The following is a 20,234-nucleotide window of genomic DNA, read 5'->3' as shown; positions in this document are numbered from 1 at the left end:
GCGCTCTGTATAAGGGTGGACTGGAAGAAGGGGTGATCTCGTACAAAATATACACAAAAGGAAGTACTATTACGAGTGCTTATGAAATGAATTCCCGTTCAGTGTTTGCAAAACTATCTTGGACTATTATTAATTAATAAAGAAATATTTATTTTACAGAAATAATAGAAATTCTGTAGCTACTAAAAAATGTACAATATCATTTTGTTATATTTTTATTTATCAGTACATCAAAACGAGGTTTTATGCTGTTGGCAGCTGAAAGGAACAGTAGCCTACTGATCGTAATGAAACATCAGTTACAGATGTTCGATGTCTGCCTTTATTAAAGTTGATTATAGAAAACAGTTGCTCACAAATATAAATGTTGAGCCAAACATAGCAATCACTTTCACAGCCAGCCTGTGTAGTCGTGGATGTTATTGCTAATGCTTAGTCTTGTAAAACTCAACCAGGCTAGTAGTATTATTCAAACGATCTTTAGTCCTTTGGTCACATTGAAGATCAGTAAGTCCGAGCTGTAAATCGTTACATGTTAAATGTTATGTTCCGTCTTTTAGATTCCTCCATACTGTACTGTAGCAGTAGGTAAGCAAAACGTGAAACAGTTACTGAGAATAGGCCTACACACTGCACTCCACTAGATAACTGAGTGGTCGTTTCCCTCTCCTCTACCTATAGCAAGTCTATGTCATTCTGACGTATCTTACTCTCCGTTTCGGTGAGCGGTAAACACGGCTCTCCCGCTCTGAAGGTGCGCGCGCGCTCGTTGAGCGCTATTTGTGCAGGCCTGGCTTAAAATGTCGGAGAGCTTAAAGAAAAGCAGCGTTATGAAGCAGGCAAAATTACGCCTTTAGGTCAGTATGAAGTGGAAATGTCGCCCAACAGAATAGACTGAGATTGTTTCCCTCCTCCCCCAAGAACAGTTCCATATATTTCGATTCAGGCTTCAAGTAACAGTCTGACAAATGAACTGCGAGCTAGCAAGAAGTTCTGTGTGACGCAACATGTTGTTGGGAATTGGCTGTATACACGATCTCAGAGAAAAATATTGGTCACAGGTCTGTTTGCAGTGGGTGTTTGTGATGTAAATTATTGTAATACATTCGTATATTCATATTCATTTTATTTGTCACATGAGCAATTACATTTGCTGTAGACATTGCCAATACAAAAGTAACTTGCCTTTAAAAGACACGATCTAAACATTCAAATGTGGAATAAAAGTATTTGAAGACCACAGGCAAAGAACGTTCTAGCCTAAGTTACATTTGAAAAAAAAATAGATGTGTACGCCATGTGATATTATACAGGGACATCATTTTATTTTTACTTCAATTTTTATTGTACCTGAGTTTTTTTAATGTACTTCACTCCCATCCCTTCTACTAATGAAGTTCAACCGTCCTCCACACAGATCCAAGACTGCATATACAGTCATAGTAGCCTTACGGTCATAGTAAACAGTACGTTCCAAAAATATGTTCGCGTTTTCCAGCGACGAAAGAGCTTTCAATATTGCATCATTTTCCATTTGCCTACGTCGCATCTCGGTTTCCCGCACCTGCTTCTATTCGCTTCTCTGTAAAGGCTAGTGGCTGGGCTGTCTTAGCTCTTTTCTGAGAACATTAATTTCTGTTAGGAATTGGACGTCTACGTAATATTATACACATACAATTGTTTAAAATAACTTAAATAAAAGGGCTTCATTAAGTAATTAACTATCACGTGATTTCCTCCCTTTCTACGACCCTACGACATAACCACTTGGACGGACAGTAGATAGCATGTCTGAGTAATTTTATTTTTTCGAATCGGACAGAAGTGAAGATTGAATTTACAGTACGTAAGGTACTCTTTTATAGAGTAGGTACAGAATTATTTCAACATGGGTTACTGGTACGAACGACGAAACTGGTAATCGGAATTAGATGCAGTAGTCTATAGTGCGATAATAACTTATACACATTAGAACTGAAGCCTGTATCGAAATGAACGGCCACCATTTTCAAAAATGTGTTTAAATATCCATATTATGATTATTTTTCAATTTAACTTCATTCTCTATATTGTACGCTAATGTGCTGTAGACAGTATAATATACACTGCATAATGAATACGTCCACATGGACAGCTCAGTTCGTGAGTAAAAACACTCATTGTTAATACTGTACTGTATTTTGATTAAACAAAACCCTATAATGAAAATTATCAAACTGAAAATGGCGATATTTTCTAGTTTACGTAAATGGATGAACTACTTTTCTTCCCTCCTATACCTAGTAAAGTCATTTGTTTGTATTTTACGCCAGTATCACCGAACTCCAGTCTTGGAAAGGGTAGCAAACGGTTTTTCCCTTACTCCAAAGGTATAGCCAGGTAAATGTTAGTAAAAATAAAATGATGTCCCTGTATAAATTGTAGGCTACTACATTTTGAGCATTCCCAAGTCAAGGAAACATTAACCTACGTCCAAGAAATTCATGCTTGAAAGTGGTACATGATATGAAATATCATTCTAGGATGTGCATTATTACAGGGAATAGATCTCAAAACAAACTTCATGTGACTTAGAATGTTCTTTGCGTGTGGTCTTCATTTGTCAACTAAAATATTTTTCATTGCAGTTTTAAATGTATTTAGTGTCAACTATCTGGAGTTATTGAAAAATTTGTTATAAAACCTAATTTCTGGATATATAGGGTGTTTCAAAAGCGATGGTAAAAAATTTAGGGATGAGAAGTAAAAACGAAGAGAAGCAAAAAAGTTCCAAATTAACCGTCGGGAGTCGCTTGTAAAGTATCCAGGGTTGGAAAAGAAGCTATCATAATATCAACTCTTTATCAGAAACAAATGAGAAAGAGTTTAGATAAGGAAAAACAAGGAAAAGATGGAGCTCGCAAGAAGTTGTTCGAAAAACAACGAAAACTTCAGAAGAAATCAGTCCAAGAAGCACTGCTTGAGTTCGTCCAGTGCTGAAGACTCCGATGTGGAAATGCAGTTAATTAACTCCAGTGACTGGGAATATGGAGAAAATTATGATGATGGAGAGTGCTTGTTTTGCACTGGATTTTTTTCAGAGGACATCAGGGTCAGGGGGGAGAAATAGTCTCCGTGTTCAAAATGTCGTTTGGCGCACGAAGACTGCAGCACTGATGAAGAACTTTTCATTTGTCCAACTTGCTCAATACAGCGAAACAAGAATTGTGTCAATTAAAGGGGTCGCAACATAAGTGCAATCCACTTAAAATTAAAATATGGAGATCGAAGTTTAATATTGTATCATTTTTTCTTTCTCTAGAAAAATATTCATGTTAGCAATAGTAGCCTAAGTAAGATTAGTACATTCATGTCCGATTTAACCGACTCTGTGTTATTTTCGTAAACCATCTTAATTTCAATTGGAAAAAATCCAAATAAACAACAGAATTTCTGTTGAGAAGAGTTAGACCACTGTTGCACTGACCCCTTCAATTTTAAAATGTTCCTGAATTTATTAAAGTATCCACATGATTTAAAAATGTTACATATTGCTTCAATTTTCACCCAGTGATAATAAATAACACACGTGTCTCTTATTTGGAACCCCTTTCCAAAACATCATTATTTCCCAGTTTCACTTCTTTTTATAACTTAAAATAATAATAAAAACTGACTAAAATTTGTATTGTCAATTCTAAAAATAGACGAAATGCTGTATATATTCCACTCATTCAGATTAAAAATGTCTATTACCATCCTCATTTATAAGCAGTTAAAAAAAAAAGTGTCTCTTATTTGGGTACTTTACCTTATACATCTTGATTACACAACTTTTAACACTTTATCACTTAGGAATATAATTTATGCTGACTACTTTCACGTGTTAATGTTGAACTAAGTTTATAAATACCTAGTTGACTAGTTTCAGCTTAGTAGGAGCCATCTTTTTCTGTATGGCTGTGAAACTTGGACTCTCACTTTGAGAGAGGAACAGAGATTGAGGGTTTTTGAGAATAAGGTTCTTAGGAAAATATTTGGGGCTAAGAGGGATGAAGTTACAGGAGAATGGAGGAAGTTACACAACGCAGAGCTGCACGCATTGTATCCTTCACCTGACATAATTAGGAACATAAAATCCAGACGTTTGAGATGGGCAGGGCATGTAGCACGTATGGGCGAATCCAGAAATGCATATAGAGTGTTAGTTGGGAGGCTAGAGGGGAGAAGACCTTTGGGGAGGCCGAGACGTAGATGGGAAGATAATATTAAAATGGATGTGAGGGAGGTGGGATATGATGGTAGAGACTGGATTAATTTTGCTCAGGATAGGGACCAATGGCGGGCTTATGTGAGGGCGGCAATGAACCTCCGGGTTCCTTAAAAGCCAGTAAGTAAGTAAGTAAGTAAGTAAGTAAGTAAGTAAGGAGCCATCTTTAGAACTAGTGAGATCCTTGCATCTTCAGTTGTTTTGCTGAGGGGCGTGTTAGTGTGGAGTCAAATAGTGTGTGTTTTCCCCTACCGTAAGGCGAATGTCAGGTAATCTCTGGCGAACCCTCAACCTCATCTCGCCAAATACCATCTCGCTATCATCAATCCCAACGACGCTAAATAAACTAGTTAAATAGCCAAGTAAAATGTGAAACAACGATGGAAAGGCGAGACATTTAAGTGAAGGCGAACATTGAGAGACAAGGCATTTTAATGAAAGTGAAGAACATGGCTTTTAAATTAAGTTAAACATTTGTGACCAGGACTGTCCTTTCCACATGCCAGTAGTTTACTGTTGCTGCCATCAAGCTAATGAGTCTCAGATTAGCAAACGCTTCAAGTAAATCCTCTACCAACGTCTCTGCTGTTGCTTTTTTGTGTGGAAAGAAAATCTTACAATATTCGCCATGACGTCTGCCTTTCCTGAGAGCGTCATGTGTATCCGTTGCCGTCACTGGGACCAGTTCACAGTGCTGCACCGCTTGGGCAGACCTGGAGATGTTATCAATTTGCAAGCATTATTTATTTATTTATTTATTCATTTACTTATTTATTTATTGACTTATTTATTTACTTATTTATTTATTTACACATTTATTTATCTATTTATTTACTTATTTATTTATTTACTTATTTATTTACTTATTTATTTATTTACTTATTTATTTATTTTATTTATTTATTTTATTTATTTATTTACTTACTTATTTACTTATTTTATTTATTTATTTACTTATTTATTTATTTAACTTATTTATTTATTTATTTACTTATTAATTTATTTACTTATTTATTTATTTTATTTATTTATTTACTTATTTATTTATTTACTTATTTTATTTATTTATTTATTTACTTATTTTATTTATTTATTTATTTTATTTATTCATTCATACATTTATTTATTTACTTATTTATTTATTTATTATTTATTTACTTATTTATTTATTTATTCATTCACTTATTTATTTATTATTTACTTATTTACTTATTTATTTATTTACCTATTTATTCATTCATTCATTTATTTACTTATTTATTTATTATTTATTTATTCATTTACTTATTTATTTTTTCTTTATTTATTCATTTATTTATTTATTATTTTTTAATTAATTATTTATTTATTTTATTTATTTACTTATTTATTTATTTATTTTATTTATTTATTTACCTATTTATTTATTTTATTTATTTACTCTATTTATTCATTTTATTTATTTATTTATTTATTTATTTATTTATTTATTTATTTATTTATTTATTTATTTATTTATTTCGAGTATCCGTTCTGATTAAAATTAGGATACTTTGCATCTGTTCGTTTATTGTTCTCGTCCCAATATTTTGTACAGCACATACCTACCTTTCTGTTGCTTTTTGTTTTGCAAAAACATTTGCCTTCCAGTCCGGAACATTTCTCGCAGAAACCTCCGGACATAAACTATAAAACTGGTGGGACGAAGTGCAGCTGGCTTCTCATTCAGGGACAAGGTTCTTCCGTGTATCGTAAACTAGAAAATTGGTGATAAAAATACGGTTGGCTTCTCGATCAGGGGCAAGGTTCTTGAGTGTGCCGTAAACTATAAAAATAGTGGGACAAGAAATTCAACAATAGTCAACCGAACATAATACACGCGATGTGGCCATGCATGTTAAAACGCAAATGAGAAACAGCAATGAAACAATTGAACTAAAATCTAGTTCGTATCGCGTGTAGGATCTTTTGTCATTAGGCCGTGGACTATTGTTGTCATAATATGTTATATATGGCTTATATTCATTTAATTGATTTCAGTTTTTATTAATGATTATGATAATGGTGATTAAGTCTGTGATGAATCATGGTGAGTAAATTTTCAATCTAGCATTTGCCTTTGTGACTTAGGAAAATTATGAAAAAACCTCAGTTAGACTGGCCGCCCACAGGGATCGAACTCGCTGCCTCCCGAATGTGCGTCTAGTGTTAAACACTGAAACGCCTTGCTCGGTTGTAGAATAGCAGATGGTGCGCTGAGTGTTTGTTTTAGTAAAATTGAAGTCATATTTACACAATTTGTGTGTCTTTTTTTTTTTTTGGACAATTTGAACTTACGTTGTTTTTTATTCTGTTTACACTGTCAATCCGCTTCTCTTTATTTCTTTCACGGTTCGAACGCAAATTGTAATAATATGTGTTTCGTAGAGTATACTAAACGATGCACGCGACAATATTATTCATTTTCATTTAACCTGACAGTCTGTCGCATCTGTAAGACTGCTTCCTGTTCTAATATTAGCCATTAGTGCTTTTTCGTGGAGTAAATTCGCATTGAAAGGCAGAAAAATAAAGCCACCTGGAAATGTTGAAAACTCCAATAGTAAGTTTGACACCAAAAAATATTGCTGTAATTAGGGCAGATTGGCTTTAGGACCTGCACACATGCTCGGTGTCAAATCTAGCTGGCCATAAGGCCTGTTGCGACATTCGTAATAGCGTCTCAGAGATGAAGTCATTTTCTGCTACGGAAAACGTTATTCCTGTCTTTGAATTTCGTATTTCACTTTTTTCTCTACATTATTATAGAGCCTGTTTATCTCACCATACCGCCTTTTCTGTCTTGGATTATGCCTCTATTTTACATTTATTCTTGCATTCCAGCCTCTCCTTTCCTTTTCCTTTCCTTTTCCTTTCCTTCTTTCCTTTGCCTTTCCTTCTCTCCTTTTCCTTTCCTTTTTTTCCTTCTCCATTCTTTCTTTCCTTCTCCTTTCCTTTTCCTTTCCTTTTCCTTTCTTCCTATCCTTTTCCTTTCCTTCTCCTTTCCTTTTACTTTCCTTCTCCTTTCCTTTTCTTCTCCTTTCCTTTTCCTTTCCTTCTTTCATTTTTCTTTCCTTCTTCTTTCCTTCTCCTTTCCTTTACCTTTCATTTTCCTTTCCTTCTTTCCTTTTCCTTTCCTTTTCCTTTCCTTGTCCTTACCTTTTCCTTTCCTTCTCATTTCCTTCTCTTTTCCTTTTCCTTTCCTTCTCCTTTCCTTTTCCTTTCCTTCTCCTTTCTTTTTCCTTTTCCTTTCCTTCTCCTTTCCTTTCCCTTTCCTTCTCCTTTTCTTTTCCTTTCCTTTTCCTTTCCTTCTTTCCTTCTCCTTTCCTTTTCTTCCTGTTTTCTTGTTTTTTGCCTTCTTTCTCCATTCGCTTGCTTTCTACGTGATTCTCAATCTCTCCTACTGTATCTTAGATCCTTGTCATTGTCACAAGTTTCATATTCAATCTCTACATTGCCTTCAGCGTCATCATCAGCATCATTATCTGAACTTTCATCTATGATCTGCAGAGTGGTGTCGATCACCACGTAAGTTTTCATCCAGTGTCACTTTGTTAGATAAAACACACTTAAGGGAATAAATAAACTGCACTAACAGAAAATGTTCTATTAATACTATTGATACGTAAATCTGACGTACACTTCCAAATAATTATATCTCATAATAAGTTGGCCAAGCGTGTAAGTTGCAACCTGGTGTCACGACTACTATAGTCAGCAACTGAAAGACGGAGGCAAAGCTAGAAGAAGGCGGTGCTCTCTTGGCGGGAAAAGTAGTGAGGATCAATTGTTTATCCATTATACATCAAAATTACGTACGACAGAAGTTTTAAACAATGGCATTATTTCCTTGTGAGCAGGAAGAAAACCACTGTTTGATTTCCACATATCCTACAAGTTTAATACAAGTAGTGTTAAATTCATAACAATAACCTTAGTATCTCGTTATCATAATACTTCTCTTCAAATAATTATCTACAGTCAGATGGAAAGAAGTTCATGAGATTATACATACGTTCTCGTGCATAAAATCAAAACTTCACGTTGATGTCGATGTTATAGGCATTCCTAATTTATAGTCTCAACAAATGTTGACGCAACATCCGTCGATCGACCACGCTGTTACGTAAGTTTTATAGTTTTCAGTAATATATATATATATATATATATATATATATATATATATATATATATATATATATAGCCGTTACTCAGTAAATTATAGAAATGAAGATCTAATATAAAATATTCTTTCTCTGCGTCTACTTACTTGAAGCCCCAAAAGGTTTCACTTTCATATCATCAATATATCATTATGTGTTACATTAACTATAATAATATTTCATTTTTAATGGTAATAATGTCACCAAACATTCTTAAGTTTTGTAGTTCTTAATATCGAATACATAGCTGTACTCGGAAAACTACAGACCAGAGAATCAGACCTGTAGATTATTTTTATACGTTATCAAAAAATTACACAAATGAAGATCGACATATTGGCATTATGATGTGAAAGAATCTGACCATCTGAACTCTAAGTATGTCAGCAATCCTGTAGGTCATGGCCTTCGTGTAATAGTCTATTGTTTATTGTAGTGTGTGTTTTGTTTTATTCTGAAATGCAATTAATTAGTTCTCAAAACTGACGAAAGATGGATTTTGGAAAATAGGAAAATGATATAGGAAAATTGACATTTCACTGAAAACTACTATTTTTCTGAAAAACTTTGGGTTCCAAGCTTCAAAATGAGGGATCATTCATTAAAATCCGTTCAGCCGTTTTCCCGTAATTTCCATTACGAGTTCAAATTATATATATATAGATTAGCAATCCGCAGTAAACCAAGAGAGAGAGAGAAAAACTCATCCGGCCTTAATTAAGGATGACCACGAGGATCCGGAAATGAATAGCAAACAAATACAATTAATTAAATATGAATAGTGTTATAAAAATAAAGTGTAATAATTAAGCACCATTGATTATCAATTGTAAAATAAAATCTTAGAACATGGCTAAATTATACTGATAAAAAAAGATTTTATTTGAAATTAGCATATCCTTAATTAAGGCCTTCTGAGTGGTATAAATGAAATTGTATAATCTGCAGGGAATCTTTGAGAATTTGCGAGATGATTTTTTGAATTTCAAAAGATGATATTGATAATTGTTTTAAAAAATGATATGTAAATTTTGGTAAAGAACTCCGAGCACCAAAAAATAAACCTGTCACTGACCAATTGAAGAGAGGGATGTTATACTTGGCACTAAGGTAGGGAATACAAGGTTCATAAATGGCCCTCTTTTCCTGATCAACCTGATGAGCTTGGTTTAGATCTCTCTCCATGCGTATAGTTGGATCTATGATAATAGCCTTTTGTTGTTGCCTGTTTATTGCTATTATATCTGCTCTTCTGTGAGAGTCGTCTTCAGAAATACAGTGGACCTCTTCATGAACTTCCCAACCCTTGTTCCGAAGAAGACAGGCGATAGCTCCACGGACTCTATGATGCCTGTTGTTACGCAATAACTCTCCTTTCCGACAAAAGCCCAACACGTGGCCAAGAGTTTCTGTCTCGTTGCAGCCTGGTTGACGGCAACGGGTCGTGCTGAAAGCTCTGCCAGGAACGGAGCGCACTGCAGTAAGGTTGCAGGACATCTTGATTGCATTAATATATTCTGAAGATGACAAATTCCTTTTAGTGCTGACCCATGAATTGGCTCTTGGATATTCTTCATAGATGACTACACCTTTCCCCTTATGAGGTAACTGACACCAGGAGTCAAACGATCTCTTTCGCAATTCATCACGTAGATGTATTCCAGTTGTTCGAGGTGTTATGTTGGCTTCAGGAATTTTCAGGCGCTTGAGAGCAGTTTTCTTCTCCTCTTCAAGATTCCTGACAAGAAGGAGATGATCATCACTGACTTGTGAGAGTCGTTTACAGATGTTAAAATGCTGAATATTAGCTTCCCATTCAGCCTTAATAAGCCCTAGGCCACGTACTTTTTTAGAAGAATATAGCATGTCATTAGGTGTATCATCAGGAAGAGATATCATTTCTTTGACAGCACTTCTAATTACTTTATCCAGATCTTTAAGGAAGCTGTCAGGGAGCTGATCAAGTGGAGCACATTGCAAAGGATAGATGAGCCCAGGCCATATATATTCATTCACGATCTTCAATTTCTGATCAGGCTTCAGTAATGGAGTTGATAGTTGAAAGAACGTCATTTGATGCTGAAGGTCATCAGTGACGTCCCTGATCAAAAAACGAGTACAAAAATAATAAGAGATTATGAAATTGAATTTAGTTAATTACTTCACTCACATTAGAGTCATAGGTAAGATAAATAAAAAATAACAAAATTGCATAATTTTTATAATAATAATCTTAATTATGAAACATTTTGACGGGCAATTTATTCTCCTATAACCAATAAATATTGAAGTGAAAATTTCTCGACGTTTGAAGTGCTTCATTCATTCATTCATTCATTCATTCATTATATTCCATAGATCTTACATGAGCAATGAAGCTTTAAGATGTGGAACAAGTCTAAATACTGTATTACAATATTACAATTACAATTTTTACAATATTTTACAATTTTTACAGGTTTACAATTTTGTAATTTTCTACAGTTTTTTACAATTTTCTGCAATTTTTTACAATATTTTGGCGAGATGTAGTGAGATGAGGTGAGGTCCGAGGATTCGCCAAAAGATTACCCGGCATTTGCCTTTTGGTTGGGGAAAACCTCGGAAAAAACCCAACCAGGTAATCAGATCAAAGGGGTGAAATGAAGTGATGCCGAGGACTCGCCGTAGACCATGCGGCTTCACTCCCACGGCTGGGGAAAACCTCGGAAGAAACCATTCAATGACACCAAAGGGGGATCCAACCCAAGCCCGAACGCAGCTCCGGATCAGCAGCCCAGCGACAGCGACGTCGCCAGGATCAGGGCAAGGGGGTGCGGATGGGGTGCGAGTTGTAAAAATGTGGTGCATAAAAAATTCAAAATGTTCTGTCATGCACTTGCGCGCATACTATAACGATACATTAAGGGACGTAGTTTTTTCACATCCAAGAAATTGTTTGTTTTTGTTCTTCAAAATAACTTACGCCTAGTATTTTTTTTAATAAATTGCCCTTTGGGATGCGGAAAGGGGTGCTCCGATTTTTTATGGGTGCTTGCGCACCCTTTCGCACCCCCCTAGCGACGTCCCTACCCAGCGAGTCTGCCGACTGAGCTACATCGATGGCTCTACTAAAAATATACAATACATAGCCAATCAGATTATTAAATTTACAGATATACTCGGAGATATATTATAGGCCAATCAGAGAAAGTAAGCGATTAAGATAGGCTTAGATTATTGACATTAAATCACAGTCTATTTAAATCGAAGTCTCGTTTAATTTTGCTATCTATAGACAGATGAAGTAAGCAAAGAAGTAACCCATACCCCATCTAGGAATGACCTACGAGACAATTCGTATACAGAATCGATTTCATGAACTACAAAATAATAAATATAAACGATGTTCGACTGATATTAAATTTGAGATAGACTTAAAATACATTTGATTCGTCCGGTTATTGAGGAAAATAACCAGTTATTAGACTAAACCGGCAAGCAAAAATAACCGGTTAACCGTATGAAAATAACAGGTTATCAAAATAAGAGGAAATACTTTCCGAAGATCATACAGTAAAAGTGGGCAGCTGCTCAGGGTTCAGTTATTAGTGATTTATACAGAGGTTTTGAATCTTACCTAATGCACAATAATATACACATCTACAGTTATCGAGAGAAGAGAGCAAATAACATGCCCCTAGCAGTACATCCCGTGCGAGCATGACATTGCATTTGCCGCATTGTGGCATGATTTACGAAAATAGAACTTATGATAAGAGTACATAAGGCTGACATTACTTTATTTTAGTTATTGATTTAAGAATAGCAAATACGAGTGTTCATTATTTCATCACATTTCTTTCGTCTATTGTTGTCTTATTTTCCACTTTAATTTTAGGAAAATATCGCCGGGGCTGATGCCTCCTGGATCTCCAGGAATATTTCGTCGCAAATCATCCAATGCCGATCTTCCACCGTTTACAACTTACTCCCAATCCGCTAGAGCGAGTATTGGTGACATTCTTGCACACAAGATGGCGGTAACTGGTGCAGGCGTAACACCTCAGGGTTGGCCCAATACTAAAGATGATTATGAACTGAAGGAAGTTATCGGTTAGTATAGTTTTAGAATGAAAAGCAGTGTGATTAATATCACACCTTATTTTACTACTGTCTCTGTTCACATCAGGTAATATATTTGTTTGTAAATATCTGTTAACTTGACACCGAGTGCACGTCACACCATAATTACTAAGGCTATCAAAAACATGTGGCCAAAGTGTTAAAGTACTCTATTGAATTTTACGAACACACGCCTCTCGCAGCTACTGGGGAATAGAATAAATTTGCTTTGCAGCATATTGATATACTTTGCATCTGTATCCAGTTCATAATTTGACACGGGGGCAAAAATGGCAATAGTCCACTTTGAGGGATTGGAAAAAAGATACCGGCATTTGGACGTGAGACATATGTAGTATTGTTATTACTCTCGCTTGTGGTGAAAGCAAATAATGTATACAGTTTTAATCTTACTTGAATGTCATTTTATTATGTTGAAGATTTCATCTTATTTGCTTTTATGTAGGTGTTGGTGCAACTGCTGTGGTTCATGGTGCCTTCTGTAAACCAAGACAGGAAAAATGTGCAATCAAACGAATAAATCTCGAGAAATGGAATACGAGCATGGATGAACTATTGGTGAGCATATTTTTATAACTATTCTGCAAATTAGGCCAAGACCTAAATCTGAAAAGAGTGGTTGTATGAGCTAACTCCATGGTTAGGTTAGTTTGTTTCAAGTTATACCTAATGAGGCATTTTGTGAGCAACTTAGATTTGACAAGGAACTGTAAAGTTATGCAGAATATGTCGTTGGTAAGTAGTGCATATTTTAAAAAAATTTTACGTGCACAGAGTTGAATGTTTATACTACATTTATTTTTAATATAGGCCTAATACGTTGAAGTTTCCCCCCCCCCCCATTACGTTTTGATTTGAAGTCTGTTGTAAGTACAGTTCGTCCTAACAAAATCTTGTGAACATTTATGTAGGCCTAAATAAATGTAGCTCTTCACATTTGTGATCTCATGATTTTTATACTGCACAGCAAAGTAAGAAGCTGATTCCTGTACTAACAAAGTAACAGGCCTGTTTAAGAAGTGAAGCTTCACAACGTTTCAGTGACGTTATAGATCAGCATAATGTAATGTAGGTTAGGTTACAGGTGTACTCTGTTGAAACAGAACTTATGCAGCATTGTAATTAAAGTGCCCACAAAACCATCTACATGGGCTTCATTATATTTGTATGGGCGATGGTATATACAGTCTAGTATATACAGTCGCGAAGCTCAATACATAGTAAATATGCAAACATTAGATAATTGTTCACCACTAGGATCGCTAATATCGCCTCATTACAGACAATGCAAAATAGTACCGTCACAGTCTATTGTTTCTAGCACCCTCAAAACTCAAGCTTCGTGACTGTATATAGTAGACTGTGGTCCTATGTCTCCCCGTTTAAAGGCTGGTTCAAAATAAACCGGGAACGAGAACCAGAATGAAAACGAGAAGCAGAGGACGTGAATATGAAAATTCACAATAAACCGAGAACGTAGACGACTATGCATATCGATATGCATGTCAATAACGATATGTAAAGTCGATATTACGCATTCTGATGTTATAATTGACCAGTGGCATTCTCATGAGTACAAGGCAGCCAACATAAACACAGGTTAACTAACTTCGAAATTTCAACTGAAACATTTCATTAGGTACGGTACTATAAATATGCCCATGCATCTTTATTATCACAGCCTGTTTTAAGTCTACCATAACGTAAAATAATTAGAGAAGAAACATTTGTAATAGAACAAAAATGAACACAACAGTAGTTATTGAATTGAAGCATGAATATGTAGTGTGTAATACAACCACTACAGTAATAAAATATGATTCACTTACGATCGGTGTTCAAAGATGCAGCTATTGAAAGCCACGTATTCTCCTTCATTTTCTCATCTTTATACGAGGCGCGCCGCTTATCGTAAATGTGAGGATTTTCCTCAACACTCAATATTAGAATCTCATCAAATAAAACTTGCTCCATGATGCACAGCACAGAACAAAATAATGCATAGGTTATGTCACGGTCTTCTTGCTACAAAATATATGACGACAAAATAGCTTTTAGATGGCAATAGAATGAATCTAGTGGGCTGTGATCGGAAACGTGAACACCAAAGTTGAAACTTGGCCAACTCTCCGTTCCCGATCCCGGGCTCCGGCAAGCTTTTCGTTAATTGTGAATGCTCACATTTAAATGTACACATTTTAACAATTTTACCTTTTTCGTTTCCGTTCCGATTCTCGTTTCCGGTTTATTGTGAACCAGCCTTAAGTTGGTCTTTTAATCACAGAAAATACACATCCTCTTTTAAAAGACGAAATATCTGCGAAAAGACTTTCTAGTTCTAACACAAAATATAATGCAAACTTGTTAATTTACTGTTTCTCATTTGTTCAATATCCTAACGTTGTACTGAGGATCTGTAGGCGTGGCACCCTGTTCCCTTCCCCAGACCAATGCCAGTTTCAGAGCTTTCCAATCACAGTTAACTTGTAGCAGTTTTTAGATTGTAGTGTTATGCAGTCCGGTAGAAGCTGGATTGCCATGCTCAGTCTGGGGCAGCTATCGGATCGCCGAGGAATATTCCTTTAAAGGGTATGCGCACACAGATGCAATGCTAAAATTAAAATCTGTTTTTACAGCAGATTCAGATTTTTTCGTATGTGTGCAAGCATGCGTGTGTCAGCATTATTTTTTCAGGTGTTGTTAGGTAACTTGTAGTTTAACATGTAGGAAATCAACAGAATTATTCAAGATACCACAAAAAATCTACTTTAAAAATTGTAAGAAGTATTTGTGTATAGTGGGATTGCAAGGAAAACAGGTGTGACAATTGTCAGCAGTTTTGCGAACAATTACAGTATCTTCTAGCTCCACATAGGGCAGTCAGAAACATTACATTATCTAGTCCTATGCCTACGATGTATTACTTAAAAATTCCAGTCCTCAAGAGCACACCACACGCTTGTGCCTTTGTTATGTCCTACAGAGGAGGTAACCTACATGGTTACTTAAATATAAAATATTCTTCGTTTTTCTATGATAAATTATCTAACTCAGGTAATCTTTTCGTATTTTGATTTTTATTATAATTGTAATTGTAAATTTAATACTGATTGTAATTTTTGATGAATTAAATACTATTGTAGTCACAATCAAGCCATGGTATGAAAGAAAAATTTCACAACCTCGAGCGGGAATCGAACCTGCGACTTCCTGTTCTCCGGTCAGGCGCTCTACCACTGAGCTATCGAGTTCGTCTCACGCCAAAGGCTTGAGAATTATCCTTTCATACTGGCTCAGTGGTAGAGCGCCTGACCGGAGAACAGGAAGTCGCAGGTTCGATTCCCGCTCGAGGTTGTGAAATTTTTCTTTCATACCATGGCATGATTGTGACTAGGCCTATAATAGTATTTAATTCATTAATATGTCACATCAATGGACGTTTATACGTCACCCAAACATCGTAAGACGAAGATTATGATTGTAATTTTATTTGTAATTGTAAATTTAATACTAATTGTAATTTTATTGTTCATATTATAGTTGGAATCTCCTGGTACAGGGGCAGAGAAGGCCTGATGGCCTTATCTCTACCAGGTTAAATAAATAAATACTAAAAATACTAATAGTAACTGCAAATTTTATAAAAAAAATGAGATAATGACTTATAGGAATTCTGTGGAGCATTTTGCATCTAATACTAGAGTTCTGTGCTTGTATCGATGCTCTGAATACCTTAGAAATGATTTACAGCTAGGGATATGTGCATTTGTATAGATATTATAAATACTAACCTTTTTAGTGCAATTAACTCGGAACTAACTAGATTGCAGTTACTGCCTCTGTGTTTAGCAGGCAGTATATGAAGGAAACTGAAGCATTTTATTTATTTAATAGTACCGATATGTAGTTTTACTGAAAAACAACTTCCTGAATTTACAGCTGCCATTATTGACAAGAATAACGATAAGACTCTAAACGAATACGCTAAGAAATGACCTAACAAGATCTCAAATGCCTTATCGGGCGCACCTTTATTATTATTATTATTATTATTGACAAGGTAAAAATGGTTTCAATAAAAGAAAAGAAAAGGAGACCATAATTAAATACTGTATCCAGCGAAAGATTTTCTTAGATATAGAGGTGATTCTTCAAAATTCTAATCGAACCCCATAGAGCCATAATCACTATTTCACGAATGTTTTTCACGGGTAGATCGAGACCTTCCACATATGTGTAAAACACATGAACACATGCTTGTGAAGAATTACTGGAAAGGAGAACGTGGCCTGATGTATCATGCTTAAAGGAGAGGAACAAATTGAACAGTTATGCGTGTTTATCCGCAAGCTGTTGAAGTATTGTATTGCTTGTGCCAACCAGTAACCCTGTTACTTCTATGTTCTGAGTGTAGTATTTAGATGTGTAGTAGGGAATGGTACACTCATATATGTTTTCTTTTCTTGGTTCACCTCTTCTGGTTGACCTCTGTGATGTTCGAATTGGACTGATTGGTCCAGAATAAATCCCTGTTTGCTGTTCTCTTTGAAATCAGTCATGTCTATTCGACGTGAAAGTTAACATGTAAAACTTAAAAGTACCCCAGAAGAAGAAAGTTCGTGTTTTGATAAGATGGCAGGACTATTACACAAATTGAGGACCGTTTTTGCAAAACTTGCTAACTGCAAAATTTGCAAAATTGAGATTTTGATGGATTCGTTAACATAAGGCAAGCCTCTACATGATGTTCAAAAGGTCTTAGTAAAATTGGGTTATTTCTCTTCATTCTAGTGTGTCAAAGTGTGATCGTTTTTTCAAAACTTGCTTTCTCCTATAAGTAAGACATACAGCAAAACTTGCTTACTATAGTGTTTTGTCTCTCCTGTAAAATTTAGTTTTTTCAGTTAGCAAGTTTTGCAAAAACGGTCCTCAATTATACTTTATTCACAAATATGTGTAATCTAATACCAGGACCAGGCTCTTCAGAAGAGTACAAAACATAATGACGTAAATATTTACAAATAGGTGTACGTAATTTGTAGACTAACATTTTTACACCAGGATGAGATTATTAACAACTCTATGAAGATAATAATAAAGCTAATAACAAAAATTATACTAATAACTGAGATAAGAATAAACATAATTTCAGAGTCCAGAAAGACATGTTGTTGAATATTATTATTGTTAGTGTTATTAGTAGCAAATCATACTGATATAGTAATAAAGATAATTGAGAGAAATAATATAATTAGGAAAGAAGTAAACTTGCTTTACAATACATTATACATATAAGCTAGGGAAATCTGTCATAATATGTTTAATTCTGAAATTTGTAAATTTCGTTACTGAAAGTAGCCAATTCTGGATGAAGTTTTGGTGTAGAATTACATTAATAGACATGGACCATAATTTGTACTATGCAGTAAAGCAGCAGATGTGAAGCATTTAGTTTCAACCAAAGTGAGAGTATCATTTCGTCTTGTATTAGGCCTATAATCATGTGGTTGGACTACAAATTTCATTCGATTTTTATGATAGAATTTCATTAAAATGTATTTATAAATCTGTGTCTCCAAGGTGAAACATAGTATGTTATTTCTAGCAGTTTTTCAGGAGTGAGCATTTAAAGTTTGAATGGCTGTATAAAACCATAGCATTCATGTTTCATGACAACGGGTTAGAGAGAGATATGCAGGACAGCGTTTGCAATAATAAAGATATCATTAGGATGCACAATATATCACAAAATCGCCAAAAATTGACACATATCTCCTTTTGCTTTGAAACCACAGAAATTTAGTCAGTCTTAAAAACATTAAATTAGGAATAACCAATTTTGTTGGATAATTCAGTCATGTTATGAAACAAATTTTGAGTATACATTTTTGTACTAGAAGTAGAGGAACAAAAGCAGTTTTGTAATGCCTCCCCATATGCAGTTATACCTCATAAGGATAACAGATTAAACTATAGCCAAATAAATCAAACGTAAGACATATGTAAGCAAGTAATGGCGAAGTTAACCAGAGTAACAGTCCCTAGGGCAGTACTGAATTACAGAAAGGAGGGATAATTGATGTAAAAATTGCTGGTAGAAAGCAGGTATAGTAAATGAAATAATGCAGTAGCAAGAAATAACTGTAGAGCTGTGGTGGACAGTTGGATCTAATGCTTTAACGAATTAAGCAGCAAATCATTTAAATTCCGTCCTCTTTTCTGCCTCCCCCCAATCAGTTGAGTGATAGTTAAAATTTTCCTAATTTAAATTTGATTAATGAATGGGGCACAATCTGTACATGTTACACATGTCATGATTGTTCTCTTGTCTGTTACAGAAAGAAATCCAGGCCATGTCCTCTTGCAACCATGAAAACGTAGTGACGTACTACACGAGCTTCGTGGTGCGCGAAGAGCTGTGGCTGGTGCTGCGTCTGCTGGAGGGCGGCTCGCTGCTGGACATCATCAAGCACAAGATGCGCTCCAGCAACTGTCGGCACGGCGTGTTTGACGAGTCCACCATTGCCACCGTTCTTAAAGAGGTGCTGAAGGGGCTGGAGTACTTCCATAGCAACGGGCAGATCCACAGGTGAGAGCAGAGATTAGAACTGTGCCTTGAGACAGATCAGTTGTATTGTATTGTATTGTATTGTATTTATTAACATTCCATGGTATTCATACATTGCTTTACAGCTAGAATATGGAACAAGTCAAAAAACTTAATACTATTATAAAGTCTTAATTTATAGTCACAGTCTAGATGAAATATATACAGACGAGATTTACAATATAGTCTACTAGTACAACACAAAGTTTTAGTATCAATTTCATGAAGCGTTATTGAATGTCATGAATTCACCTACAGAATAGAAGGCGTGAGAAATTAGGTACTTCTTTAATTTGGCCCTAAATAATCTTATGTTTTGAGTTTCATTTTTTATATCGATAGGGAGGCTATTAAAAATGTTTACTGCCATATAACGCACTCCTTTTTGATAGCACGATAGACTTGCCGATGGAGTATGAAAGTCATTTTTGACCTGTATTTATGCTATGAACTGTTGAATTAGTTACAAAGTTTTCACGATTGCATATGAGGAAGATTATTAATGAAAGAATATACTGACGAGCCATGGGCATTATTTGTAGTTTTTTAAAATAGTCCTACACGATTCCCTAGATTTGGCACCTACTATTATTCTAATTACTCTTTTTTGTAATAGAAATATATTGTTACTATCTGTGGAATTTCCCCAGAATATTATTCCAAAACTCATTACCGAGTGGAAGTATGCAAAGTATATTGTTTTTAAGGTATTGATATTTACTATCTTTTGCATAGATCTAATAGCAAAACAAGCTGAATTTAGTTGTTTCTAATAGGGATCTATTGTTAATTATTGCGCTAGAAATTTGCGAGGTTGAATTTGCACAGGATTTAAATTGAATTATGTTAGTACAAAGTGTTTAAACTGCAAACGAAAGTTGTGAGAATCATTACAAATTCCCCTGTGTACGAACACTGCTGTCTTCCCTTAAAGAGAGAAAATAAAGACTCACAGAGCTATACTTACTGGAATTATTATTTGTTTAATAAAACTCTCAGAAATATGTTACGAGGAGTGAAGCTCTGTCTGACATGCCTCATTTTAGATTAACTAAGACTATAGATAATATTG

General features: G+C 35.1%; 1 protein-coding gene across 6 annotated transcripts in view; it reads left to right on the top strand.

The window, feature by feature from the left end:
* Positions 1–20,234, top strand: part of fray (oxidative stress responsive kinase frayed) — a 147,399-nt gene that overhangs the window by 98,681 nt on the left and 28,484 nt on the right. For all 6 annotated transcript variants that reach the window (XM_069842681.1, XM_069842679.1, XM_069842682.1 and 3 more), the window contains 3 exons: positions 12,311–12,525; positions 13,001–13,113; positions 18,894–19,144. In XM_069842681.1, the coding sequence (XP_069698782.1) occupies positions 12,311–12,525; positions 13,001–13,113; positions 18,894–19,144 (579 nt within the window). The remainder of the gene's footprint in view (positions 1–12,310; positions 12,526–13,000; positions 13,114–18,893; positions 19,145–20,234) is intronic.

This window comes from Periplaneta americana, chromosome 12 (assembly GCF_040183065.1).
Source record: "Periplaneta americana isolate PAMFEO1 chromosome 12, P.americana_PAMFEO1_priV1, whole genome shotgun sequence".
Taxonomy (NCBI): domain Eukaryota; kingdom Metazoa; phylum Arthropoda; class Insecta; order Blattodea; family Blattidae; genus Periplaneta; species Periplaneta americana.
Note: the sequence above shows the minus strand (reverse complement) of the source record. Positions and strands in the feature narration are given on the sequence as shown.